This window comes from Melospiza georgiana, chromosome 26, assembly GCF_028018845.1.
Source record: "Melospiza georgiana isolate bMelGeo1 chromosome 26, bMelGeo1.pri, whole genome shotgun sequence".
NCBI classification, from domain to species: domain Eukaryota; kingdom Metazoa; phylum Chordata; class Aves; order Passeriformes; family Passerellidae; genus Melospiza; species Melospiza georgiana.
The window spans coordinates 7,149,759-7,176,238 of NC_080455.1; the positions used below are offsets into that span (position 1 = coordinate 7,149,759).

General features: G+C 52.1%; 2 protein-coding genes across 3 annotated transcripts; one reads left to right on the plus strand and one right to left on the minus strand.

Moving 5' to 3' along the window:
- On the plus strand, positions 1 to 21,448 carry UPF1 (UPF1 RNA helicase and ATPase). 2 transcript variants are annotated; one of them, XM_058040973.1, is made up of 24 exons: positions 1 to 286; positions 5,536 to 5,678; positions 6,183 to 6,272; positions 6,511 to 6,678; positions 7,453 to 7,633; positions 8,078 to 8,239; positions 8,837 to 8,921; positions 9,067 to 9,165; positions 9,357 to 9,474; positions 10,233 to 10,392; positions 10,510 to 10,628; positions 10,860 to 11,024; positions 11,199 to 11,313; positions 11,425 to 11,568; positions 12,254 to 12,467; positions 13,127 to 13,244; positions 14,214 to 14,370; positions 15,314 to 15,456; positions 16,163 to 16,337; positions 16,967 to 17,048; positions 17,880 to 18,041; positions 18,123 to 18,340; positions 18,669 to 18,791; positions 19,034 to 21,448. In XM_058040973.1, the coding sequence occupies exons 1-23, from the start codon at positions 62 to 64 to the stop codon at positions 18,786 to 18,788; spliced, it is 3,363 nt and encodes a 1,120-aa protein (XP_057896956.1). In that variant the 5' UTR covers positions 1 to 61; the 3' UTR covers positions 18,789 to 18,791; positions 19,034 to 21,448. The 2 variants fall into 2 exon arrangements, with proteins under 2 accessions (XP_057896956.1, XP_057896957.1); XM_058040974.1 differs by having other exon boundaries at positions 9,366 to 9,474.
- Positions 21,253 to 26,396, minus strand: GDF1 (growth differentiation factor 1). The gene is made up of 2 exons (XM_058040975.1): positions 24,913 to 26,396; positions 21,253 to 24,140 (listed from the first exon to the last, which is right to left on the minus strand). The coding sequence occupies exons 1-2, from the start codon at positions 25,250 to 25,252 to the stop codon at positions 23,341 to 23,343; spliced, it is 1,140 nt and encodes a 379-aa protein (XP_057896958.1). The 5' UTR covers positions 25,253 to 26,396; the 3' UTR covers positions 21,253 to 23,340.
- Between the last annotated feature and the right edge of the window lie 84 nt (positions 26,397 to 26,480).

Genomic DNA, 26,480 nt, shown 5'->3' on the forward strand with positions numbered 1-26,480 from the left:
GAGGCCCGGGCTGGGGGGGGGTGGGAAACGAAGGCTCCCGGCCTGAGGAAACGCCGCCGCCATGAGCGTGGAGGCGTACGGCCCCAGCTCGCAGACCCTCACCTTCCTGGACACCGAGGAGGCCGAGCTGCTCGGCGCCGACACGCAGGGCTCCGAGTTCGAGTTCACCGACTTCACCCTCCCCAGCCAGACCCAGACCCCGCCCGGGCCCGGCCAGGCAGGGCCGGCCCAGGGCCAGGGGCCCCCGGGCGCGGGGCAGGGAGCTCCGGGCCCGCTGGAAGCGCAGGTGAGGGCCCGGCCGGGGGCGGCGGAGCGGGGTCCGGAAGGGGCGGGCGGGGTTGGGCGCTCGGGCCCGCCGGGCAGCGAGAGCCGCGTGTGGAGGGGCCCAGAGGCGGAACCCGAGCGGGTTGTTCGGGGAGGAAACTCGGGCCGGCTGGCCCAGTCGCGATAGTTGTGTGGTTGCGACAGGGGGAGGAAAAACCACCGGGGCCGGGTGTCAGTTCGGGTCCTTTCTCCTTAAAACAAACGCGGGGTTTGGGGGTGTTTGCTCATCGGAAGTTGGGCGCTGAGGAAATTCGGTTTTTTACTTCCCCTCTCTAAAATTCGCGTTAATTTCTTCTTGTTGTTACCGTGAATGTTGGTTTTTTATTTCAGTTTCCACTTTCTTTGCCGCACGGTTGTTGGGCTGGTTTGTTTGGGGGTTGTGTGGCAGGGCCAGGCCCGAGACAAGTTCTGAGCTCTGCTTCCTCTTGGCTCAAAAACAGCTTTTAGTTTTGGGGTTTTTTATTATTACAACTGATGGCTGGTACCTAAAAGAAAATGAAATTGTATTTATTTAGCAATTCACGGCTCGTAGGCAGGGGAGGAATTAGGATTACAGCTCCCAAGAAGTGCTGGAAATGGAGATAACAATCTCAGTGTGCCCGTAGTAAACAACAAAAACACCAAAGAACTCTCCCGTATTTTTAAAAAAGCCACACTTTTGTCCGGTTTGAAGATCATGGAATACTCAGGTTCCTCACAGGAATCCCATTATTAACCATGAAATGCCTGTGCATCACCCACGAGTTGAGGGATGAGTTCAGACAGGAGCTGAGAGCTCGGGGTGAGTTTTTATCCCCAAACCAGCCATCCTGGACCTGCTTTTTGTGCTGTTATTTGCAAAAGCAGCCCCAGCTGGGTCTGAGGGGAGCACAGCAGCTCCACGGGTGTGCAGGGCAGCGCCCAGGGAGGATTTCCCCTGTCCTGGGGGCTATCCCAGCACAAATTAAATCAATTTTTATGCCTGAAAGTTCTCGGTGACAGCTGGGATGTGCTCAGGTCTGCTCTCAGGCAGAGCTCAGAGTTTTGGGTTGTTTTCTGTTCATTTGCAGCTTTTAGATTTGGTAGAATTGATCCAGTTTGGCCACTGAGATCAGAATTGTTTTCTACCAGCAGTAAAATCTCTGTGACTGTACATTAAAAGGGAATTTTAATCACATGTAATTTTAAACCTTTAATGGGTTGTGATCACTCCAGAGCTCCCAGTAGGGAATTTGTGGCCAAGGAGAAGAAAAACCACCCCAAAATCAGCCTCATAAGCTGAAAGTCCAGACAAGAGGATTATTAATTGGCCCTTTTTTTTTGTCTAAACATGTTTGAAAACCTTTGAAGTCAAAGTAAAAAAAAAAAAATAAAAGCTCTGGAGAGCACCTTCAGTACTGGTTTTGTCTCCTGGCTAAAAGAAAGGGATTTTATGTTGATTTTTTAAAAAAATCAGGGTGGTTTTGAGTTTCTGCAAACTTTTGTGGTCGTCCTGGAGCTCATTTTGATGTCAGAAATGTCATTTTTGGGGAGGGACTCTGAGAGGTGGAGTGAAGTAAAACAAAGCCCGGGATCTGCTCAGACCTGCCCCTCTCAAGGGCTCAGGGCTGATAAAATCACAACATCTGGGGTTTTAAAAGGTTCTGGGCAAAATTTTTGCTGCCCTCACCAGATAATTGAAGTTTGTCATTCTTTTTGGCATCTCAAATAATGACTTCTCCAATTGATCTGGATTTGCATAATGAAATATTAGCCCTGTGATTATAATTAAAGCTAATTAAATAAAAAATTTATTTGGAGCTGAGGAATATTGGGGGTGGAAACTTCTGCTCTTCTGTTTCTGCGGTCTTTTTAAAAAGATGAGTTGAGCAATGCAGGGCACCTCATGTTGTAGGAAAATTTGATGTATTTAATTTAAAAGAATGTGTTTCCCCGATATATTTAATTAGTAGTTTAATAGCGTTACAATTGATTAATGGTCGATAGCGAAAAGTAGGAGTAGAGCACAAACATTTTCTATAGGATACTCTATTCTAGGAAACAATGGAAATAAACAAACATAAGAATTGATTTTCTGAAGTGTTTTAGGAGGAATTTAAAATCCTCAGAGCAGGATTTTCAGTTATTGTGCCACCACATCCCCTCAGAGCAGCTGTAGCTGCCCCTGGATCCCTGCAGTGCCCAAGGAGCACCCCGGGGTCAGGGAAGGTGCCCCTGGAACCCCAAACCATCCTGGGATCCCCTGCAGTGTCCCAGCAGCACCCCGGGATTAGGGAAGGTGCCCCTGGCTGGGTTTTAGGGTCCATTCCCACCCCAAACCATCCCGGGATCCCTGCAGTGCCCAAGGAGCACCCCGGGATTAGGGAAGGTGCCCTGGAACCCCAAACCATCCCGGGACCCTGCAGTGTCCCAGCAGCACCCCGGGATCACGGTGGGTGCCGTAGGGTCCATTCCCACCCCAAACCATCCCTGGATTCCCACAATGTCCCAGCAGCACCCCGGGGTCATTGGGGTGCCCCCGGCCGGGCTTTAGGGTCCCTCCGCACCCCAAAGCCCCCCGGCTCTCTGCAGTTGCCCCTCGGGGTGGGTGCGCTCGCTCCCGGGCAGGCCGGGTTCCGTCTGCAGCCCTAACAAAGGCTGGTTTGTGCGGGCCAGACCCGTGCTCGTTGCTCAGGTCCCATCTGGAGGCGCCGCTCCCTCCCGGGGCGAGGCTTTCCCAGCTTCCTCCTGGGAAAGGGAAAGGGAACGGCCCTCGCTGGGACAGGGCAAGCACAAACAGCAGAGCTGCCTTTGCCAGCCGGCCCAGAATGGGGCTTTGGGGGCTCCCTGGGCTCTGGGGAGAACCCGGCAGCAGGGTGGTGCCCAAGCCTCGCTGTGGGGCTGTGCTAGCACTAACCCTGCTGGAGTTCAGGTGCACCTCTGGTTGCAGCTTGGATGCAGCACCTGAAAGCAGAGCTGGGTGAGGAGCAGCAGGTGTGCCCACCTGGGGACCCACAGGCAGCAGGATCCCACAATCCCGGCCTGATTTGGGGTGGAAAACCTAAATCCTCAAAGTCCCAGAGACAGAAACACCTTCCACTGTGCCAGGCTGCTCCAGACCCCCTCCAGGGACACTCCCAGGGTTGGAGCAGCCCCAGCTCCCTGTCCCCGCTGGTGTCTGTCCCTCGGCTCTGTCCTGGCCTGGTTTGTGTCCCAGGAAGGTTTTGGGGCCAGCACAGGAGCAGCCCCAGCAGTTTTTGGGAGCAGCTCTGTGGCACCTCAGTGTTGAGCCCGGAGCTGCCAAACTGGCCGTGCCAGGAGCTGCAGCCAACACTCTGTGGAGCAGAGCAGTGCCCCCTGGCACCAGCACTGCCCGTGCCAGGTTCAGTGCAGGGCTGGCATCACACCAGGGTGTGCAGCAATCACTTCCTCGTGCACGGCCTGCCAAGGGCTGGGGCTGCTCTGCACAGCCCAGGTGACATCACTGCTGCCTCCTGCCCTTGGCACTGCTGCCTTTTCTGCCTCAGAAAACCCCAAACGGAACCCAAACCTTGCTGCTTTTTTAAAAACACAAAGACAGTTTTGTATGAGCACACAAAAATGTATTAAAATCAACCAATCTTAAAATAGGAATGCCTGGGAGTGCTGGGAAGGAGCTCAGATCAACTCCAGGCTTTGAATCCCACCTGGGCCAGATCTGGCCTTGTTTATCTCCTCTGGAATGGCTCTATCAGTTGGAAATGGAGATTTGAGGTGGAGATTGGAAGAAATGGAGATTTGAAGTGTGCATTTATGTGCTGACACCTGTGCAGAGTCTGTTCCACACCGAGCTGGTGGCATTTGCCCTCACCCCACTCATGGGGTTGTGGGGTTTGATTCCTTTTTCCATCTTCCCTTTTGCACTTTCAGTTCCTTTGGGCTGATTGTTCCTATTAAAAGGCAGAGCTTGGAGATAACACCAATAAAAGGCAGCCCATTTATTTATTTATTTTATTTAAATGCTCCTCATTTCATTTGCAGGGCTGGTGGCTTTGAGGGCAGGCCCTGATGGCTCAGGGCAAGTGGGAAGTTGGCTTTGGACTTTAACTCTTGCAATTGGCTGTTAAATTTTTAATGTGGATCTCTCTAAATGAGGAATAAGCTGAGTTGGCTTCATTACAGCTTGAAGAGGGCAACTTTTAAATTTATTTTTTTATGCCTTTTACAAAAGGTTTTGTGTTCTCAGCTTTCTGTCAGAATTAAGTTGCACGTCCCAGGGAAATTGCATTAAATCCAAGTTGTTCAAATATTGTATCCAGAGACAAAGGCCTTGAGTGATTTTTGTCCTATTTGGCTGGTTAGAATTTATAAATCAATCTTAACTTTACAAACATTGGGGGTATTAATTATCCCTTTGATACGGAAATGACCCCAGCCCTCCCTTCAGCTGTGCTGTGCATATCCCAGTCACTTTGGTGGCCCCTTTCCCACATTTCCCACTCAAAATTAACATGGATTAAGGTAAACTTATTCCTGTTCAGCTTTTGCTGGGATCTTGGCTAAAGAAGGCAGAGAATAAACCAAATGTTGGGGTCTTTCCCAACTCAGTATTGAGGTGCTAAAGCCTCTCAGGGCTGGAGAAATTAAACCAGGACACCAAGGGGCAGCAGCTGCAGTGGCCCTGCCAAAATCCCAGTGTGACATCCACACCTCCTGGTGCTAAAAGTGCCCAAAAATGGAGTGAGTTTGGTTAGGAGAAAGGTGGGGGTGGAAAGTTGCTGAGACAGCATCAAATGTTGCAGAATTCTGTGATTCTGGCAGCCCATGGTGGGTACAGGAATAGGTGGGGGAAATTCCTGTTCCCAGGTAGATCCCTGGGATAAAAAGAAGGGTGAGAAAACAGCTGCTGGAATTGGTGAAATGGAATTTTGTTATGTAAGGCTGTGGAAAAATGCAACTGCAGAAAAGCAATCTCCCCGTTTTCCTGCTTATCAGTTGGAGTTCAAATAATCCTGTGAAACAGGAGGTGATGGAGCAGGTATTGACTGTGGGATTGTATGGAAAAATACAATCTGCAGGAAGGCAATCTCCTCCTGGAAACTGTATGCCAGTTTATCAGCTGGAGTGAAATAATCCTGGAAAACAGGAGCAGATGCTGGTAATGGGGATCCCTGTGTAATGGTGTGCATTTAGTGCTCTTGGCAGTGTTTTCTGTGGGGGGTTTTCAGGGCCACACCAGATTTGGGGTTCATTTGGGTGTGCACCCCAATCCAGGTGAATGGCCCTGATGGGATCCTGCAGAATGGAGCTGTGGATGAGAACGTGGCCAAGACCAGCCAGCTCCTGGCAGAGCTCAACTTCGAGGAGGATGAGGAGGACACCTACTACACCAAGGACCTGCCTGTGCACGCCTGCAGGTGGGGCTGCCAGAGGGACAGGGGATGGGGAGCAGCTCCCTGAACTGTGCTGCTCCTGAACAGGCTTGGGAGCAGCTCCCAGAACTGTGCTGCTCCTGAACAGGTTTGGGAACAGCTCCCTGTGTGCTCCTGGGACTCCTGAACAGAGTTGGGAACAGCTCCCCAAAACTGTGCTGCTCCTGGGGCTCCTGAACAGATTTGGAGCTGCCACGTCCACTTCTGGCCAGCTCAGAGCTCTCTGGGGGATAAATCCCAGGCTCAGCCAGCCCAGTGATGGGAATATTAAATATTGAGAATATTTAATATTAAATTATTAATTAAATATTAAAATATTTGTGACTCACAACAGGAATTTGGCTGCTGTTTGGTGCTTCTCCCAGCACTGGTGTTCCCCAGTTTCCATTCCCCTTATTTCTGTGCCCTGTAAATCCATCTAGAGCTTGGATTTGGATTTTCCTCTCAGCAATAACCACTCACTCACTGCCTTTCCCTTTGCAATTGCAGCTACTGTGGGATCCACGACCCTGCCTGTGTGGTTTACTGCAACACCAGCAAGAAATGGTTCTGCAACGGCCGTGGGAACACCTCTGGCAGGTAAGGGATGGAACCATGAAACAGAAAAGTCAACTCTGTACCCATTTCCTCATCTTTTCACTGTCAGAGCATCCATGCACTGAGCAATGTTCCCTGCATGGATGGATGGAAGGAGCCACATCCTCCCAATGCGTGCCACAATAAATAGATTTATCAGTGTGTTACTAATTGCTAGCAGAGGTGTTTCTGGTGTGAAAGTGCTGTAATCTGAGCTGTAACCCGTGCTGTTTGCCTGCAGCCACATTGTGAACCACCTGGTGAGAGCCAAGTGCAAGGAGGTGACGCTGCACAAGGACGGGCCCCTGGGAGAGACGGTCCTGGAGTGCTACAACTGCGGCTGCCGCAACGTCTTCCTGCTGGGCTTCATCCCAGCCAAGGCTGACTCCGTGGTGGTTCTGCTCTGCAGGTCAGACAGGCCTCTGCTGCCTTTATAAACAGCAGCCCTTGCTTGCATTTTGGCCCAAAATATATTTTATATTCTGGTTTGCCGCCCTTTTCCCTTCAAGTGGTCGCACAGAGTTCAGGGGCGCAGGTGGATAATGCAAAGGGAGTTCTGTTGTGTTGGGCAAACATCTTAGTGCTGTAGAAAAGTATTTTTTTCCTAAATTCTGCATTCCTTAATGGAAGGAAGGTGTTTTTCCCTCTGTTTTGAGCTTTGGAAGAGGCACAGCTCCATTCAGGAAGTGACTCTGGAGCATGGAACAGTGACTCTCACTTAGGGTGTTTTTCTCTCAGCTCACAGAGTCACTTGAGGCCACAGTAAATCAGAAATTGTTCTGACAGGCGAAGTCATAACTAAAAATTTGTAATTGTGAGTGTTTTAATTGGGTGCTGTCACTGTGTGGTTGCTGGTAGAAATTGTATTTCTGTGGAGGAAGTTCTGTTTGGGAAATAAGCTCTTTTTCTGGTCTGTGTGTGCACAGTCCTCATGGAGTATAACCACCTCCAAAGGTGTCACATTTAATATTTCAAATGCTTTGTCAGTCCTGGAAACACCCAAGCAACACTTCTCACAATACTGAAAGAAGAACTGAGAAATGGATTTTCCCAGCAGCCTGGGGTTGTTTTGCTTGGGTTTTCCCTGGTTTTTGAGCAGTTTCAGGGGCACACCAGCCCAGCTTTCACCCTCCACAGCAGACTGGTGTGAAGTCACAACTGCTGGCTGTGCTTGGTCCTGCAGGCAGCCCTGTGCCAGCCAGAGCAGCTTGAAGGACATCAACTGGGACAGCTCCCAGTGGCAGCCCCTGATCCAGGACCGCTGCTTCCTCTCGTGGCTGGTGAAGATCCCCTCGGAGCAGGAGCAGCTCCGCGCCCGCCAGATCACGGCCCAGCAGATCAACAAGCTGGAGGAGCTCTGGAAGGTACAGCCTGGCCTTTGAGGGGTTGGCTTCACCACTTCTGGGGTTTCCAAGGGAGGACAAGAGTTCTAGGAGCTCTGGAAGGCAGAAGTCCCCCAAGGTTTAAATCCTGCAGTGCCACAGCACTCAGAGTGTTCAGGGAATTGTTGAAAGCTTCACCAAGCTGAAAACCAACTTTCCTTATTCATATCAAGACTTCCAAATAGTTCTGCTTTAAGTGGTGCAGGGAATTGTTGCTCATTCAGTTATGGGGTTTTTGAGAGGTTTTTTGTGCATCCTTTAAAATTTAAACTGGGTTTAATACGATTTGTAATGCCCTGGTGTAGCTTCAAGGGTGGTTCCACCTTGATATCACTCCCAGTATCAGTAAAACACAATTTTACCAGTCCTGCTGTCAATTTTCATACTTCACAGTGTGAAACAAAACATCTCTGCTTTTATTTCCAGGAAAATCCATCTGCAACCCTCGAGGACTTGGAAAAACCTGGTGTTGATGAGGAACCCCAGCATGTCCTGCTTAGATATGAAGATGCTTATCAATACCAAAATATATTTGGTCCTCTGGTCAAGCTTGAGGCAGATTATGACAAGAAACTCAAGGAATCTCAGGTAAAATATGTGAGATTTGCCTTTTGAGGGACCCTGACAGTGCTGGGGTCAAACATGGAATCACAGCACAAAACCCTGAGTGCAATAAATAAATAAATGTTGGAATTGCTGTGGTGTAGCAGCACGGGGATATCAGCAGTGATGGTGCTGTGAGAGCAGGGAGAGGAGAGGAAAACCCTCACAATGAGGGGTTGTAGGAGCTTAAAACACTTGGGAACTTGTCACCTTTTCTGTGCTCAAGTTTTCCTTCCCAAACACCACCTTGTGTCCCAGAAGTGCAGCTGTTTGTTCCCCTCAGAAGCTGCAGGGCCCTGGCAGGGCAGTGGGAGTTCTGAGAGCTCCTGGAAACATTTCCTGGGTGTTTGAAGAGGGAGAGAATTCCACAGCTGGTGAGCAGGACTTTGTTTCTCATCATTAGCTCTCAGAACAGAATTCACCTCTGCAGGTGCTGTGAACTCAGCACAGGAATGAACACAGATTTTGGTGACATTGGAACAGAAAGTTTTGTCATTTCTGCACTGTTCTGAAGCACAGGACTGTGGTGGTTGGCAAACAATTCTTCAGGAAAATAAAAGCTGCTCTTTTCTTTACCCTCAGACCCAAGATAACATCACAGTCAGGTGGGACCTGGGCTTGAACAAGAAGAGAATTGCTTATTTCACTTTGCCAAAGACTGATTCAGGTGAGGACACCTGGGCTGTCTCTTTGTCAGGGGTTTTTGTACCTTCTGAATAAAAGCAGAGTTCAGAGCACTCTGAGGCTGGCCCGGGGAGGCTCTGGAAGGGTTTTGTGGTTGCTCAGAGCTTTTTTCCCCTTTTCCTTTGCAGACATGCGCCTCATGCAGGGAGATGAGATCTGCCTGAGGTACAAGGGAGACCTGGCCCCCCTCTGGAAAGGAATTGGGCACGTGATCAAAGTTCCTGACAGTATCCTTTGCTTGGGGAGCCTCAGCAGGGCTGCCCAAAGCTGGAGTCAGTAACAAGCCATTCATTATCTCCAAAAGTAATTTCTGCTAATTTAAAATTTGGGGTGGGTGGGGGAGGGAACTGCTGGAGAAAATCACCAAAATTGGGGAGAATAAAATTCAAATTTTTGCTCGAAATTACTACTTAACGAGGTTCTACAGATTATGGTGATGAGATCGCCATCGAGCTGAGGAGCAGCGTGGGAGCTCCCGTGGAGGTCACCCACAACTTCCAGGTGGATTTTGTGTGGAAATCCACTTCCTTTGACAGGTATGGAGGCTGCACCTCACAGCTGGGCAGGCACTCGCTGTACACGTCTGTTCTTTGCCTTCACTGAGCATTTTCCAACCAAAAAGTTTGTGTTGGTTTGATCCCAGTGTGTGCTGAGCACCTGGTGCCTGGTTCAGAAATGGAATTAATGCGCAAAATGGCCACTTGTTCTCATTTTGAAGGGTTTGTTGCAAAGACATCAAAGGGAGAAATTTACCTTATGTGTAATAATAATTGAAACAGAAGAAGAAAAACAAGTTTATAATTGAGCTTCCTGAAATTGCTTTAAACTGTTAAAATATCAAAAATTGGCTGTGGAGCCCACAGGCTTCAGCCAAGTCTGTGTTTGGTAAGCCAGGAGTTGGCTTCTTATCCTATTATTAGAATTTCCTATTAGTAATAGATCCTATTACTATTATCTCCTCTGATCCTATTATTTTATTCATTATGGCTGCAAATTTACTTCAAATCTTGCACCTAAATTCCTGTCACAGGTTCTTGCACCTGAAATTACTGTCCCAGATTGTGTCACCAAAGCTGCTGTTCCTGTCCACATTTTCTGGGAATACCTTGTAATGTTCACATGGGGAAAAAGCAAAATCTGAGTGCTCAGAGTGTAATTTCTGTGATTTTAATTCTGTTAATGAGTGTTGGCCATTGTTCTCTTTGCCATTTGTGTCTGATACCTGCTGTAGGACCCCTGAGGGTGCTTCACACTGATCTTTAGGAATAATTTTCCTGCTTTTCCTTTATTTCAGGATGCAGAGTGCTCTGAAAACGTTTGCAGTGGACGAGACCTCAGTGTCTGGGTACATTTACCACAAACTGCTGGGCCATGAGGTGGAAGATGTCATCATCAAATGCCAGCTGCCAAAACGCTTCACAGCCCAGGGACTCCCTGATCTCAACCACTCTCAGGTAACCTCATCTCCTCTCTGTGCCCAGGATGACAGAAAGGATTTATAAATAGAGGTTAAACAACTTAAAGCCTGTGCTGGGAATGTTAAATAACAATAAATCTTTTTTATTTTTTAGGTTTATGCTGTCAAGACCGTCCTGCAGCGTCCTCTGAGCCTTATCCAGGGTCCCCCTGGCACTGGGAAAACAGTGACATCAGCCACCATCGTGTATCACCTGGCCAGGCAGGGCAATGGGTGAGAGCTGCTCTCTGAGCCCTTATGCATGAGCTTGATTCATGCAAAGAATCACCTTAATTAAAAAACAAAAATAATTTGTCATTGAATTGTACTGTCTGGGGAGACTTGGGCTCGTTGCACATAATACCCTTCCGCTGCATATTTATTGATGTGTAACTACTTATATTTTATTGCAAGTCTGGTGGAAAGAAATTCCAGTTTATTGAGGTTGTTGGCTGATTTTGGCAGGCCTGTGCTGGTGTGTGCCCCCAGCAACATCGCTGTGGATCAGCTGACAGAGAAGATCCACCAGACTGGCCTCAAGGTGGTTCGTCTGTGTGCCAAGAGCCGCGAGGCCATCGACTCCCCCGTGTCCTTCCTGGCCCTGCACAACCAGATCAGGAACATGGACAGGTGAGCAATGAGGAAAAACCTCTGGTTTTGGTGTTTGTGTTGGGCACAGCTGAGGGGTGCTGTCACTGCAGCGTTTGCTTAATGGGTTTATTTTACTTTAGTTAAAAATCACTTGCACTGCAATCCTACAGAGTTGTTTGGGCTGTAAAGCAAAATTGCTGGGTTTTTTTTCAGCATGCCAGAGCTTCAGAAGCTGCAGCAGCTCAAGGATGAGACTGGAGAACTTTCCTCTGCTGATGAGAAGCGTTACCGGGCGCTGAAACGCACAGCGGAGCGGGAGCTGCTCATGGTGAGGGCCTGGGGCTGATCCCCCAAATCCCTGGGGCTGTTCCCTCCAAATCCATGCTGCCCCCCCTCCCCGTGCCCCCATCCCGTGCTAACCGTGCTCCCTGCTGCCCAGAACGCCGACGTGATCTGCTGCACCTGTGTGGGAGCTGGGGACCCCCGGCTGGCCAAGATGCAGTTCCGCTCCATCCTCATCGACGAGAGCACGCAGGCCACCGAGCCCGAGTGCATGGTGCCCGTGGTGCTGGGGGCAAAGCAGGTAGAGCCCTGGGGTCCCTAAAAGGGTTTGGGAACACAGCAGGACCAGCACTGAGCAGCCACCTTCCAGTGCAGGCACACAACATTCTTCATTTTCTAGAACATAAACTTACCTGACTTCATTTGGGCTCAGCCCTCTTCATTTTGGGGTTAGCCCTGTTCATTTAGTGTTAGCCCTCTTCATTTAGGGTCAGCCCTGCTAGTTTCTGTTTCCATGGCCTGGAGGGTCATGATGCTGTTGGAACAATCTGGAGAGTTACCAAGGTCTTTATATTAAAATGATCATCTGAGAAGACAGTGACACTAAAGGTTTCTGAGCCTTTGGGGAGAGCTTTAGCCTATCACAAGTTGGAATGATTAATTCCTAATATGTCAGGGAATGGTTTAAACTGACAGAGAGTGGGTTTGGGTTTTATATTTAGGGGAAATAGTTTCTGTGATGGAGGGAGGGGCTGGGATGGAATTCCCAGAGAGGCTGTGGCTGCCTCGTCCCTGGGAGTGCCCAAGGCCAGGCTGGAGCCACGAGGGATGGTGGGAAGTGCCCCAGGGGTGGCACGGGGTGGGATTTAAGATCCTCCCATCCCAAATTACGATGCCCCGTTTTTATAGGATATTCCTGTAGGATATTTCTGTTATTCCAAACAACCTCCAGGCACCAAACTGAGCTCTCCCCAACCTCCCCACAGCTGATCCTGGTGGGTGACCACTGCCAGCTGGGCCCTGTGGTGATGTGCAAGAAGGCGGCCAAGGCTGGGCTGTCGCAGTCGCTGTTTGAGAGGCTGGTGGTGCTGGGCATCCGGCCCATCCGGCTGCAGGTGCAGTACCGCATGCACCCCGCGCTCAGCGCCTTCCCCTCCAACATCTTCTACGAGGGCTCGCTGCAGAACGGCGTCACTGCAGGTAAGGGGGCTCTGGGGCAGCCTGGCAGCAGGAATGGACTGTGGGGACACGGCAGGGAGCAGCACTGAGCAGCCACATTGCCAGTGTAGGCATGCCAAGTGTTTCCCTTTTCATCACAGAAACCTGGCTGAGTTCATTTGGGCTCAGCCCTGTTCATTTGGGCTCAGCCCTGTTCATTTGGAGTTAGTCCTGTTCACTTGGGCTCAGCCCTGTTCACTTGGGCTCAGCCCCGTTCATTTGGGCTCAGCCCCGTTCATTTGGGGTTAGTCCTGTTCACTTGGGCTCAGCCCTGTTCACTTGGGCTCAGCCCTGTTCATTTGGGGTTAGTCCTGTTCACGTGGGCTCAGCCCCGTTCACTTGGGCTCAGCCCTGCTAGTTTCAGTTTCCATGGCCTGCAAGGTGTTGGTGCTGTTGGAACAATCTGGAGAGTGAATATTATTTTATATGAAAATGATATCTGAAAAGAGAGTGACACTAAAGGTTTCTGAGCCTTTGGGGAGAGCTGCAAATCTTGAGCAGGGATCAAAGCAGGCATTCTCTCATCTGGGTTTGGTTTTTTAATAAAAAATTTGCATCGCGCTTCATTTTGAGGCTCTTTGATATGGAAATTGACGAGTGGTGTTGCTGATTTGTTCTGCTCCTGTTGCTGTGCTCCTCAGCTGACAGGGTGAAGAAAGGCTTTGATTTCCAGTGGCCCCAGCCTGACAAGCCCATGTTCTTCTACGTGACCCAGGGCCAGGAGGAGATTGCCAGCTCAGGCACCTCTTACCTGAACAGGTGAGCTCTGGAGTCTGCCCTGGCCTCGTGCAGGGCAGGGCTGGTGGCTCCTCATGGATCAGTCCTCACTTGTGGTGTAATAAAAGCCTCCCTCAGGGCTTGCAGCCCCAGCTGCTTTTCCCTGGGCTCCTCTCACAGCAAACCAGGAGGAAAAGGCACCACCTCACCTCACTGGGTAGAGAAGGAGCAGGCCATGATCAAGTGCCTGATGTGGGTGAATTTGGGCCAGCAGGAATTGCTGATCAAGTCACATTTTGAATTCCTGTAACTCCTCAAGCAGAATCCTGAATCTCAGATTTACTTCAAAAGGGATGGAAATGCATTTTTTTTTTATCCTATCCCTTTTTTCTGCATATTCAACCTTCTATTTCAACAAATAAATGTAAAATCTGCTCCTCTTGGGTCATGGTTGTTCACGTGGCTGGCAGGAAAACCAGCCCAAGTTGTGAACAAAATATCAGTGAGATATTTTTAATCTCAGTCTGTTTCCTGAGCTGCATGTGCAAGACTGGATACAGTGGAGCAGATTGTGCACAAACAAACAGCACAATGCCTGGCTGATAGGGGGCATTGACATTCAAAACATTCTATATTTAAAGCTTTAAGATAAAGCAGCTGAAGGATCTGGGGGATGTTTGGAATGATGCTGATTGTAAAAGTTCCTTGTGTACATTTAACTGCAGCAAGAAATCCCATTTGGAGTTGAGGAGGTTTTGCTGTTTGTTGTGCAGTGCTGAGGAGGGGGAGGTGAAGTCTGTGTGGTTCTGAGGCCTTTGGGATGTTGGTTTTGGCCCAAATTCCTCTGTGCATGTCCAGAGTGAGGAGCTGGAGCTGAATTAATTGCAGTGCTTGAGCAGAATTGATCTTTCCATTGAAGCACCCTCACATGGGAGCCTTTTAAACCCCATTAACTTGCTAAAACCTGAGCCCTGCTGGCCTGACCCTCCTTGTCCTGCTGTGCCCCTGCAGGACCGAGGCTGCCAACGTGGAGAAGATCACCACCAAGCTGCTCAAGGCTGGGGCCAAGCCCGACCAGATCGGCATCATCACCCCCTACGAGGGCCAGCGCTCCTACCTGGTGCAGTACATGCAGTTCAGTGGCTCCCTGCACACCAAGCTCTACCAGGTACTGCTGCACACAGCCCAAAAGGAAATCCTCAATGGTTTTCATTTTTATTCCATCTTCAGGCTCAGCCTTTGGGATTTCTGAGTTGGTTTTGGTTAATACTGATTGATTTTTGAGTTGCTTTTGGTTAATATCGATCAATTTTTTGAGGTTTTGAGTTGGTTTTGGTTAATATTGATCGAGTTTTTGAGTTGGTTTTGGTTAAAATCAAGGAGAGGAGTTAGGAGGTACCCATGGGAACAGGGGAAGGAGGAAGGCCTGCTGAAATCTCTGTGGAAAGAGGCTGTAACAAATGCTGTGAGACACAGAAGGGAGAGGTCACTGTGGAAAACCTTGTGCCTTCATCAGCCCTCGGTGCCAAGGGACGTGCAGGAAACCAAGCACATAAATCCTGCTGGCCACACGATTTATGTGCTTGGGAACACATCCTGCCAGCAGTGGAACTCCTCCACCAAACAGAAAAATGAGCTGCTACAAACAGGACAATTTTGTGTTCAATATGATCTTGTTTTGCAAGATTGAGAACTTGAGCAGTGTTTTCACTGCAGGGAAACTTGGTGGAAATATTTTTCCCTGTGCCAGGAATGATGTGTCCCTCTCACTGAGGTTTCTCAGAGCTAATTTGGATGTTTCATCCTCCAACATTTTGGAACAGTCAGAGCTTTTTGGCAACATCCTCAAGCAAAGAGCTGCTTTGCACAGTTTTGGGAAACAGGAGGACCATAAAGCTGAACATGAAAGGAATTTCTCCTGAACTGAGAGTCCCTGTTCCCCTCTGGGGCAGCTGCTCAGTGCCCAGAGGAATTACCAAATCACTCCTCCCTCCAAAATCAACATTTTTCTCAGCTGATGGAAGGCTCAGTGCTGGCCAGGCCCTTTGGCAGTGCCTGCTGGTGGCAGAGCTGTTTTGCTTCCGTGCCTGAGGTGTTTTCCTGTGTTGCAGGAAGTGGAAATTGCCAGTGTGGATGCCTTCCAGGGCAGGGAGAAGGATTTCATCATCCTGTCCTGCGTGAGGGCCAACGAGCACCAGGGCATCGGCTTCCTCAACGACCCCCGGAGGCTGAACGTGGCCCTGACCAGAGCCAGGTGGGGCAAACCGGGCATGGAGGGTGCAGGGACAGGACATGGGAGTGCCTTCCTTGGGGGGACTGGGGAAGGAATTCTTCCCTCTGAGGGTGGCGAGGGCTTGGGGTGCAGTTCCCAGAGCAGCTCTGGCTGCCCCTGGATCCCTGGCAGTGCCCAAGGCCCGGCTGGAGCAGCTGGAAGGGGTCCCTGCCATGGCAGGGGTGGCACTGGAGGAGCTTTAAGGTCCCTCCAACCCAAACCACTCTGTGCCATTTTTATCTCTCATCTCAGCCCCTGCCACCATCTGGCATCAGTACATTGGGGAAGTCCTTCCCATTTCCAGCACAGATCCCTTCCTTTCATCTGCTGCTTTATCACTTCCACAACCATTTTGTGCCCATTTGGGTTTTTTTGATGCTTCTGATTGCAGAGAGGCTGAGGTGGAGCCCAGCATGGTGCTGCTTGGCTTCCCTGCTGTTCCCAAGCCCCAGATCCAGCCCTGGGGGTTTGGTGGGACACAGAGTGAGCCTGAAGGAGGAACTCTGTGCTGCTGCAGGAACTGCAGCCTCCTCCCAGGTGTTGAGCCACATCTGGAATGGCTGCTGTGAGCAGTTCCAGCTGCACCAGGCTCCTCCTGCAGCTCCCAGAGAGGAGAACCCAGGGGCTGCTCTGTTCAACATCCTTGTAACAAATCCCCCAGTGAATCGTGGTTCCTCTGTGTGCACAGGTACGGGGTGATCATTGTGGGGAACCCCAAGGCCCTGTCCAAGCAGCCCCTCTGGAATCACCTCCTGAATTACTACAAGGAGCAGAAGGTGCTGGTGGAGGGGCCCCTGAACAACCTGAGGGAGAGCCTGATGCAGTTCAGCAAACCCCGCAAGCTCGTCAACACCATCAACCCTGTGAGTGACCCTGCTCCTGACAGCAGCCAATTAGCCCTGACGCCTTAATTAATCCTGAATGGGCGGGATGAGGCACCCACACAGCCTCACACCCCCACGGGTTTCCATTTTTGCTGCCTTTTGGTGCAGCGTGACTGCAGGGGAAGCAGCTGCTGCTGTCCCCGGGCTGAGCAAGCTTCATCATTTCTCTTTAATTGCAGGATTTTATTGGGGGTACATCTTGAGGTGAATGAAATGAAATGAAGGAACTGGTTTGTGTAGAAAGGGAAAACTCACTTTTAACCCTCAAGCTGCAAGTTTTATACAAATTACTACTGGGGGAGCTTGGCAGCCCCCACAGGACAGTGAATGGAGCAAGGGAATTGCCAGGGCCTCAGAATAGACTGAAAACTCATCAAATGTCTCACAGCTTGGGACAGGCTGCTGGAAAATCTTACTTTGGGTGTTCAGGATGTGGCTGAAATAATAATTAAAGGTTTTCTATGTGTTAGAATTAATTTCCACAACATTTGTGCTATCTGGGGAGTTTTATGGATTTTTACCCAAAATAGCTTCCACTGAGGTTGCAGTGCAAGGTTTTCTAGTGGGGAAAGAATGAGGATGGATGCTAATTGCCAAAATCCCTGCAGGGTGCCCGTTTCATGACCACTGCCATGTATGATGCACGCGAGGCCATCATCCCCGGCTCTGTCTACGACCGCAGCAGCCAAGGTAAAGGAAATCCCCAAAACTCACTTTTTAAAGGTTTATTTTCCCCCTAACCAGCCCCTGAGGGGTCACATCTTACACACTTCAAACTTTGAAACTTCTTAAGAGCTTTTAAACTTGTGCAGATTTTGAATTTGTAAAGGTTTGAACTTCAAACTACAGAAATGGAATTTGAGAACTGGAAGTGATGGAATTTGAAGGCTGAAAATGTTTGGGACAAATTTGAGGGCTGAAAATGTTTGGGATGAGTTTAAGGGCTGAAAATGGATTGAATTTAAAGACTAAAAATGTTTGGGATGAAGTTGAGGCTGAAGTATTTGGGGTAAATTGGAGACTGAAGTGTCTGGGATGAATTTGAGGCTGAAAACGTTTGGGATGAATTTGAGCCTGAAATCTTTGGGATGAGTTTGAGGGCTGAAAATGGAACAAATTTAAGGACTGAAAATGCTCAGGATGAATTTAAGGACTGAAAATGCTTAGGATGAATTTGAGGGCTGAAATGTTTGAGATTTAATTTAACAACTGACAATGTTTGGGATGAATTTGAGAGCTGAAAGTCTTGAGCCTGGATTTGACTCTCTGTAAATAGAATCAGCCTGACAATTGCAGAGCAGGTGCAAACTGAGGGGAAAAGGAGAGTGAGCAGCATTTCAGGGATCTCAGGTGGTGCTGTGAGGAGGAGGAGCTGTGGATGAGCCTGTGTTAGGTGGATTTATGGAATGTCCTGGTGTGGAATCAGCAGCGAGGCCGAGACGCTGCTGCCTCTGGCAGGGGGAGCTTGGGGATTGCTCCTGGAGCAATCCCTGCAGCCCCTGCTGTGCTCTCTCTCCCCAGGGCGTCCATCCAACATGTACTTCCAGACCCACGACCAGATTGGGATGATCAGTGCTGGCCCCAGCCACGTCACTGCCATGAACATTCCCATCCCCTTCAACCTCGTCATGCCCCCCATGCCGCCCCCGGGCTACTTCGGCCAGGCCAACGGCCCCGCTGCAGGTGAGGGCACACCAGCCTGGGGCACCGGGGGGGTCAGGCTGTGCCTCTCAGGCTCTCACTGCTCCTGGGGGTCTCTTGCAGGCCGTGGGGCTCCCAAGGGGAAGACGGGCCGTGGCGGGCGGCAGAAAAATCGCTTTGGGATCCCTGGCGCCAGCCAGTCCAACCTGCCCAACAGCCAGGCCAGCCAGGACGTGGTGTCCCAGCCCTTCTCGCAGGGCCCCCTGACCCAGGGCTACATCTCCATGAGCCAGCCCTCTCAGATGAGCCAGCCTGGGCTCTCCCAGCCGGAATTATCCCAGGTGAGTGGAGTTTGGGATATCAGGAGCTTTGCCTGGGGTTTGTGGGGGTGATCCGTGCCTGCACCTCCTCCCTGCTGAGGGAAACGAAACTGAAACTGCTCTCAGTGACTCAGCTGCAGCGTTTGCACTGCGCTGATGAGGGCATGGAAGGGAAATGTTGCCTCAGCTGACAAACAGCTCAGAAACCCCTCAATTTAAGGAAATTCTGCACCAAAAAAAAAGCAGATTTAAAACACCCAAATGCTCTCAGCTTTATGGTTAACCTGGTTCTGCCTTGCACTTGAGCTGGACACTGATGCTGAGGCTTCCCTCACCTCTCCCCTTGCAGGACAGTTACCTTGGTGATGAGTTTAAATCCCAGATTGACGTGGCGCTGTCACAGGACTCAACTTACCAGGGAGAACGAGCTTATCAACATGGTGGAGTGACGGGACTGTCACAGTATTAGAGTGTAAGCACCCCTGTGCCCCTCCCCTGAGCCAAACTGTCCCCTCGCCCTGATTTAAACTCTGAGAAGTTCCCTTTTCTGACTTATACTGTCCCCTCCTTGATTTTAACTCTCCCCTCCCTTATTTAACTATCCCCTCCTCCTGGTTTAAGCTGTCCCTCCTCTGGTTTAAGCTGTCCCCTCCCTGGTTTAAGCCTGGCTGGGTGAGCGGGGCTCCCCTAACTGAGCTCTCCTTGTGCCCCCAGGTTGAGGAAGAAGAGCTAAGCTTGTGTGGAGCTTAGTTCATCAGCATTTTATTCTGGGTAATAAAAAAAATAAAATAAAATGGATACCTGTTTTCCACTGCTAAAACTGAAGCACCACTGTGTGAGAGCAACAGGAGAAAGAAACCAACCAACGGAGAGGAGAGAGAGAAGAGAGAGGAGCGCGCGAGAGAGGAGAGAGCCACTGCTGGAGCTCACTGAGCCACGGAGCCTGAGAGAGGAGAGAGAGCCCTGAGGAAGGAACTCACCCAGCAGAGTGCTCAGCTGAGTCCCCCCAGCTCCGGAGAAGGGCCTTAACAAAGCAGGTTTCACTTCATTCCATACTTCTCTTGGCGAGCAGGGCATTATTAACCTTTCAGAGCAGATGGGGAGAGGAAAACCCTCATCTCAGAGTTGGGCTCGTTTTGCGAGGGTACTGAAAACATTTTAGCAGGAACTGTTTACATTTTAGAAGCAGAGTATCTGAGAGAAAGGGGGGGGAAAAAAAGGAGAGAGAAAGTCCCTGCCTGGGTGAGAGCCAGCCAAGCAGAAATCAGCTGCTGCTCAACTCTGAGGTGCAGGTTTTGTTGTCCAACACTGGCTCTGAAATTTGTTGTCATCGTGTCGCCCACATTCTGAACGAGGTGGTTTTAAAGAGATTCTTTCAAAAAGAGCACTGAATTTTTTAAGAAGTTTTGTCTCTGAATTCTTAGTGGTGGACCTGGGAGATTTAGATCCTTGTTCTGAGAAGCTTATATTACAAAAAAAAACTTAAAAAAAAAAAAAAGAAAAAAAATATGTTTCAAACAAAAATTAGAGCACCATCCTTGAGAACTTTCAGTGTGATTTCAAGTTGCAGCAATCAGCCTCTTCTTCCTACATGGGATAGGTTTAGAGTGAGAGGAGCCTGCGTGCTCGAGCAGGAGGGTTTCAAAGTGTTTTCTGTATGCTTTAATTGGCAACTGTCTGGACTCTACTCTGTGAAAAACAGCCTTTCTGTAAGATGAACTTTATGCTTGAAAGGGGACGGGTTCCTGTGCCCTTCGGCCCTGGAGGGAAGGTGCAGCCAGGCCTGCTTTGGTCCCCACAGCCCTGGGGAGGACCGGTGGAAATTGGGGATTATTTTGGATGGAAGGGAAGGCTCCACGCCATTGCAGGAGCAGGACGGACAAACGGACAAAGCAGGCAGGTGGTGGAAGGTGGTGGCCTCTGAGAGACAGAGCTGGGTTTAGTTTGGGAGAATGGGTCAGGCTTTGGGGTGCGGAGGCAGGAGAGGACAGAGGGAGGAGTTGGAGCGAATCTTCAGGGGAAGGGAGTTTGTTGAGGCTTTGCTTTGTGCAGCAGAGCCGTGAGCCCAGCTGGGAGCAGGGCTGGGAGGAGAAGCCATCCACGCTCTGAGGTGTGGGAAACACTCACAGGGAACACTTGGGAGCTTTTCATTTCTGTCAGGACCTTTTCTAGGAGCAGCACAGAGAGAAGTGATTCCTCCAGCCCCGTTCTTAGCAGATCCTGAGTCAGAGGAGCCTCTACCTCCCAGCTGGGCAGCAGCAGCAGCAGAGATTGATCAGAGCCTGGCTGTTCTCAGCCTGAGTTAAGCTTTACACTCAAAGGGCTCCAAGTGTTTCTAGTCCTTTTTTGGGGGGGGAAACTCAAATACCTCTCATCTGAATGTACTTAAACAAACAGCTCAGAGCCCCTTTTGTACCCGGGGAGGGGAGACCCTTCCATTGCTGTCCTTCCTGCAGATCCTGCCCTGGGTTTGCTGGACTTGCCCCAGAGCAGCCCTGGTGTGGAGCACCCCCAGCCCGGGGGGGAGCTGCAGAAACTGCAAAAACCACAAAAATCTCAACTCACAAACCCATTCTTTTCTCATCCAAAGCCTCCAGAGTTTAGATTCTAAAGCAGTGAAAGAATGGAGACACAGGCCACCTTCCTTCCTCGTGAGATGGACTTGTTTTATTTATTAACATTGCCGAAGGGCTTTTTAATTTTTTTTTCCTTGGTAGGCAGCGTAGTGGCGTAGATTTTCGGGTAGGTTTAAGCTGAACCCCTCTGTGCAAAGCTTTCCATGAGTATTGTAGCCCCCTCCTCTGCCCTCACCCTTTATTTCACTGCTGGGAATGCTTGCCTCTGCTTCGTGCTGGTTTTTTCCTTTGTAGCAGTTCAAACTCTTTTTGAGTTTTCCAAATCCAGACATCAGTGCTAGCACGGTGTTAAAACTATTTTCTTTTTTTTTTTTTTAATTAATTAATTTTTTTTGTCTCAGTTTTGTTTTAAAACCTGTTTGTCATCAATTAAAAAAACAAAAAAAAAACAAAAAAAGAATAAACAGCTCTTGCATTCAAGGTGGCCCCTAAGTTTCAATGAGGAAACCATGCAACGTTCATTAAAGCTTTAGTCTGATTGTATAAACTTCAAGTTTATTACTTCTTTTAAACACAAGACTAGTACAAAAGTGGGGGGGTGTGCATAGCAGAGGGGGTGAGCGACTCGACTGGGAGAACTGGGAATACTGGGAATACTGGGAAGGGCCCCCATCTCCTCCAGCCCCAGGGCGTGGGGGGCGCTCCCCCTGCCCCGCAGCAAACACAGGAATGGCTTTGCCCTGCCAGCCTGGGGCTGGGGGCTCCAAGGGGCTCTCGCTGCCCCCAGGGTGGCACAAACCCGGCAACACTGCGAGGTTTTCTTCTTCTGCCCATCTAAACTCAGAATTGAATGGCTCCTGCTGGCTGGAGTTAAGCCCTTAAAACACTGAAATGGAGCAGAGCGGGGCAGGGTGGGAAACAGCAGGATTGGGAATGGGAATTCAGCTCAAGCTGCTCCAGGCTGGCTCTTCAGCTCCACGGTTTGGGTGTGAAAACAACAACAAAAAAAGCCCATCCCAAGGCTCCACATTTGGGTGTGAAAACAAAAAAAAACCCATCTCAAGGCTCCACATTTTGGGTGTCAAAATAACAAAAAACCCATCCCAAGGCTCCACATTTTGGGTGTGAAAACAAAAAAAAACCCCATCCCAAGGCTCCACATTTTGGGTGTGAAAACAACAAAAAAAAAACCCATCCCAAGGCTCCACATTTTGGGTGTCAAAATAACAAAAAACCCATCCCAAGGCCCCCCCAGTGGTTAAACCCTCAGTGCTTCCCCTGGGGGAGGAGGTGGGAAAACCATCAGAGCTCAAGGAGAAAGCAGCAAAAGAAAAACCCCAAAGCTGCACTACGGCTTCACAGTTCAAAATAAAGAGAAAAAATTCAAGTCTAACTGGGATTCCATTGCCCCAAAATCCCAAAATCCTCGCTCTGGTGGTTTCCACTTCAAAGCTCAGGGATGGGAATGGCCCAAATTGGGGTCCCTGGTGCCCCTCGGGGACACCACAGAGGGGCTGGGGCTGCCACGCGGCGCAAAACCCAACAAATGCACCAAAAACAACCCGGAACAGCAAAAAATGTGCAGAGCTGTGTGCCCTGCCCTTGCCTGAGGCTCGGCTGCCACCTGGGGACACTGGGGACAGCCCGGGCTCATGGATTTGCTAATGAGGTAAATTAATACTGACCCAGGCAGGCTGTGAGGGGAGAGAGCCACTGAAATCCCAGCGGATTTCTTGGGTAAAATCTCATTTTTTTAGGTAAAGTCTCCATATTTTTAGGGAAAACCTTCATTTTTAGGCAAAACCTCCGCTGCATTTGGCTACCCAGTACAAGCCCTGTTCCCAAACCAGCCCATCACCAGCCACGCTCTGAGAGCAGCTCCCACAGCACAGAGAAAGCTCCTGCCCGGCTCTGCCTCCCCTGGGAAGGGATTTGCTCACCCCATCCCTGTCCCTGCAGCCGGACCACACCCCAGGCAACCCCGATTCACCCAGAAAAATCATTTATGCCCTGAGAAATCTGCAGAGTTCAGCCCAAAACCCCAAAAACCTGCAGCCCTGGGGGTGCCTGGCACGAACAAAGGGGGAAATTTGGGATTCACAACCAAAACCCCAAAAACCTGCAGCCCTGGGGGTGCCTGGCACGAACAAAGGGGGAAATTTGGGATTCACAGCCAAAACCCCAAAAACCTGCAGCCCTGGGGGTGCCTGGCACAACCAAAGGGGGAAATTTGGGATTCACAGCCCGGTGCCAGCATCCCCTGAGGAGAAGGGACCCAGCACCGAGCTTGGTCATAACCCCACACCCCCATCCCAACTAATCCTAATCCAGCACCGCCCTTAGCGCCAGCCCGACCCCGGCACAGCCCCCGAGCGCAGCGAGGATTTCCCAGCGGGAGTACAAAGGAATTTCCCCCGTTCGTCCATCGTTCCCGCTCGCTCCCCGCTACCTGCAGCCGCACTCGTCCACCACCATGTCCTCGTAGTGGCGCAGCACCACGTTGTCGCTGTTGTCGTAGTAGAGGATGGAGATGGGGGAGAGGCGCACGGGCACGCAGCAGGGCTGGGGCGTGCCCCGCGGGTCCAGCGAGTGCACCATGGTCTGCAGCACGGCGTGGTTGGTGCTGTTGAGCTCGGCCGCCAGCGGGAACGGGCACTCCCCGCCGCAGTAGTTGGCCAGGTAGCCCTGCGGGGCGATGATCCAGTTCTCCCAGCCCACGTCGCTGAAGCTGATGTAGAGCCGGCGGGGCTTGCACAGGGGGCTGGGGGACACGGCGGGGCCCGGGGCGCTCCTCCGGCCGCGGGCGGCGCGGCACTGCGGGCCCAGCGTCACCAGCAGCAGCGAGGCGCCCGCGAAGGCGGCGGAGCTGCCGCAGGGGCTCCGCGGGCCGCCGGGGCCGCCGCTCACCGACAGCTCCAGCACCAGCGCCAGGTGATCCCGGCCCGGCCCGGCCCGGCCCCGCAGCGCCGCGCCCAGCCCGAACTGCAGCGATCGGCGCAGCTGCACCAGCGAGCGCTCCAGCAGCGGGGCCCGGCCGGGCTGCGGCGAACCCCGCGGGGACCCCCGCGACAGCCGCAGCTCCAGCACCCGCCCCGGGCTCGGGCCGTGGTACGAGCTGTGCTGGAAGCGCAGCTCCAGCTGCGCCAGCGTCGGGCGCTCGCCCTCCTCCAGCGCCGAGAGGTTGAAGAGCTGGAGCCGCCGCAGGCACAGCCGGGGCTGGGGCTGCCCCGCGGGCAGGAGGCGGCCTGGCGAGGAAGGAGAAACGGCGGTGGGGGCGGCTGGACGCGGGGATGGGCGGGACCGGCTCCGGGATGGGATGGGGGAACCCTCAGAGTGAGCAGGATCGGCTCCGGGATGGGCTGGGATGGGGGAACCCTGGGCCTGGGCAGGATCGGCCCCGGGATGGGATGGGATGGGGGAACCCCGGGGCTGGGTGGAATCGGCTCCAGGAGGGGTTGGGGGAATCCTCGGGATGAGCAGGATCAGCTCCAGGGCTGGGCTGGGGCTGAGCAGGATCGGGGAAAAGAGGACGAACAGCAGCGAATTTGGGTTTAGCCTGGTTTAGCCAGCCCGAGCCAAACTGGAGCCACGAAAGAAAAGAGCTCTGGGATGCCTTGAGCCCTCGGGGACACCGATCAAACAGTCCCCAGGGGACTGCGAACGGCTCAGAGCAGCCAGATGTGCCCCGGGGTCAGCCAGAGGCGCTGGGACAATGAGGAGGGGGGACACAGCCTGGGGGTCGAGCATCCCATCCCTGGGATCAGATCCGGGATCAATCTCGGGATCAGACCTGGGATCAAAGCCCTCGGGAGGGATTCAGGGGGCTCCAGGACAGAGCCAGGCACAGCTGCCCCCCTCACCCCCGTGCCGGGGTTCCAACCCCATCACCATCACCGGCAGCATCCACAGGGCTCCATCCCGCAGGGATTTCTCCTGGAATCCGGCTCCGGCCGCGGGACACGGGGCAGGGAGGAGGGAGCGGAGCCCGGGGCAGCCCGAACGCGGCCGCGGCTGTACCTTGGTCGGCGAGCACTCGCACGATGTTCCCGGGCACGTTGAGCTCCTCCACCGTGCAGGGCTCGGGCGCTGCCTGCGGCCGGGGCCGGGCGCTCCGCCTGTGGAAGATGCTCCAGAGCAGCGGCGGCACCGGCGCGGGGCTCCGGGGGCTGGGCCTGGCGCTGAGCCCCAGCGAGCGCAGCGGGGAACGGTCCTGGGAGAGCGGCTGCGAGGGCAGAGCGGGGCTGAGCAGGGCCCAGGCCGGGCTGCGGAGGAGCCACAGCCACATCCAGATCCGCACGGACATCGACATCCTCATGGACATCCTCATGGACATCCTCATGGACATCCTCATGGACATCCCCGCCGTGCGCACAAAGAGCGCGCAGCAGCGCCGGGGCTGGGGCCCAGCGCAGCCTTTGATGGGCCCGGAGCTCAATCAGCGCCGCGGGATCCCGGCTCGGGGTGGGATCCCTGCGGCTCCGGCACCCCTTAACCCTTTCAGGGCTCTCCCGCAGCTCCGGAGCGCCCACTGCGGCTCCATGGGGTCGGGATGAGGATGGAAATCCAGCGTTGTTCCTAAAAACCCTGCCCGGAGCTGGGGGCAGACCCGGAGCAGTCTCTTCCTCCCAAAAAATCCATTTTTAACTCAATGTGGGGTCAGGATGAGGACGGAAATCCAGCGCTGCTCCCAAAAACCCTGCCCAGAGCCGGGGGCAGACCTGGAAAGGGCTCTTCCTCCCAAAAATTCCCTTTTTTAACTCAATCAGGGTGTCCAACGCTTCTCTCTTAAAGCCATTGGACTCCGGCACATCAAACCATCACAGTCTGCTTCACATGGCCCCAAAAACCACTGGCCCCAAAAACCACAGGCCCCAGCCAGGCACCCCCAGGTCCCCCAGTCCCTTGCTGGCCATCACAGCAGAGCTGCCACCGCCACCACCTCGGTGTCACAGCCCCCAGAGGCAGCTGGAGCCACCCAGCTCAGTGCCAGCCCTGGGAAATTCAGTTTAATCCCCCCACGGCCACCCCAGCTCTGCTCCGGCCCTTCCTGCCCTGCAAACCCCACAGAAAACCGAGGAATTCCGCACTGGGAGGCTCCTCAGACACCCTGGAGGTGACAGGGGGGGACAAGGCCCTGCCACAGCTTGGGGACATCCCCACAGCCCCACTCAGGGCCTGTCCCTGCCTCAGGCACAGCAGGGGAGGGGAACCAAACATGGAAAAACCCCTCAAATTCCCACAAATGGAATTGATGCCCTGGATCAGATCCCCCTTGGCTGCTGGGGGAGGGAGCGGAGGGTCCTGGCCTGGGAGGGGACAGCGAGGGGACAGCGAGGGGACAGCAAGGGACCCAAACCCACAGAGCTGCCCGGGATGGGGACCTGGGACTGCAGGGCTGGAGCTGCCTGGAAACCCAGCAGGAATTCTCTGTTCTTCCCAAAATCCCAACCCTGGAGCAGGAACTCTCTGTTCTTCCCAAAATCCCAACTCTAGAAGCAGGAATTCTCTGTTCTTCCCAAAATCCCAACCCTGGAGCAGGAATTCTCTGTTCTTCCCAAAATCCCAACCCTGGAGCAGGAACTCTC

What these genes read in the sequence shown, in the direction of transcription:
- UPF1 (XM_058040973.1), top strand. Translation starts at nt 62, where the DNA reads ATGAGCGTGGAGGCGTACGGCCCCAGCTCGCAGACCCTCACCTTCCTG. An exon ending in TCGTCAACACCATCAACCCT is followed by an intron (nt 16,338 to 16,966) that starts GTGAGTGACCCT and finishes AAATCCCTGCAG; the next exon opens with GGTGCCCGTTTCATGACCAC. An exon ending in GGCCAACGGCCCCGCTGCAG is followed by an intron (nt 18,042 to 18,122) that starts GTGAGGGCACAC and finishes GGTCTCTTGCAG; the next exon opens with GCCGTGGGGCTCCCAAGGGG.
- GDF1 (XM_058040975.1), bottom strand. Translation starts at nt 25,252, where the DNA reads ATGTCCATGAGGATGTCCATGAGGATGTCCATGAGGATGTCCATGAGG. An exon ending in GCGAGTGCTCGCCGACCAAG is followed by an intron (nt 24,141 to 24,912) that starts GTACAGCCGCGG and finishes CTTCCTCGCCAG; the next exon opens with GCCGCCTCCTGCCCGCGGGG.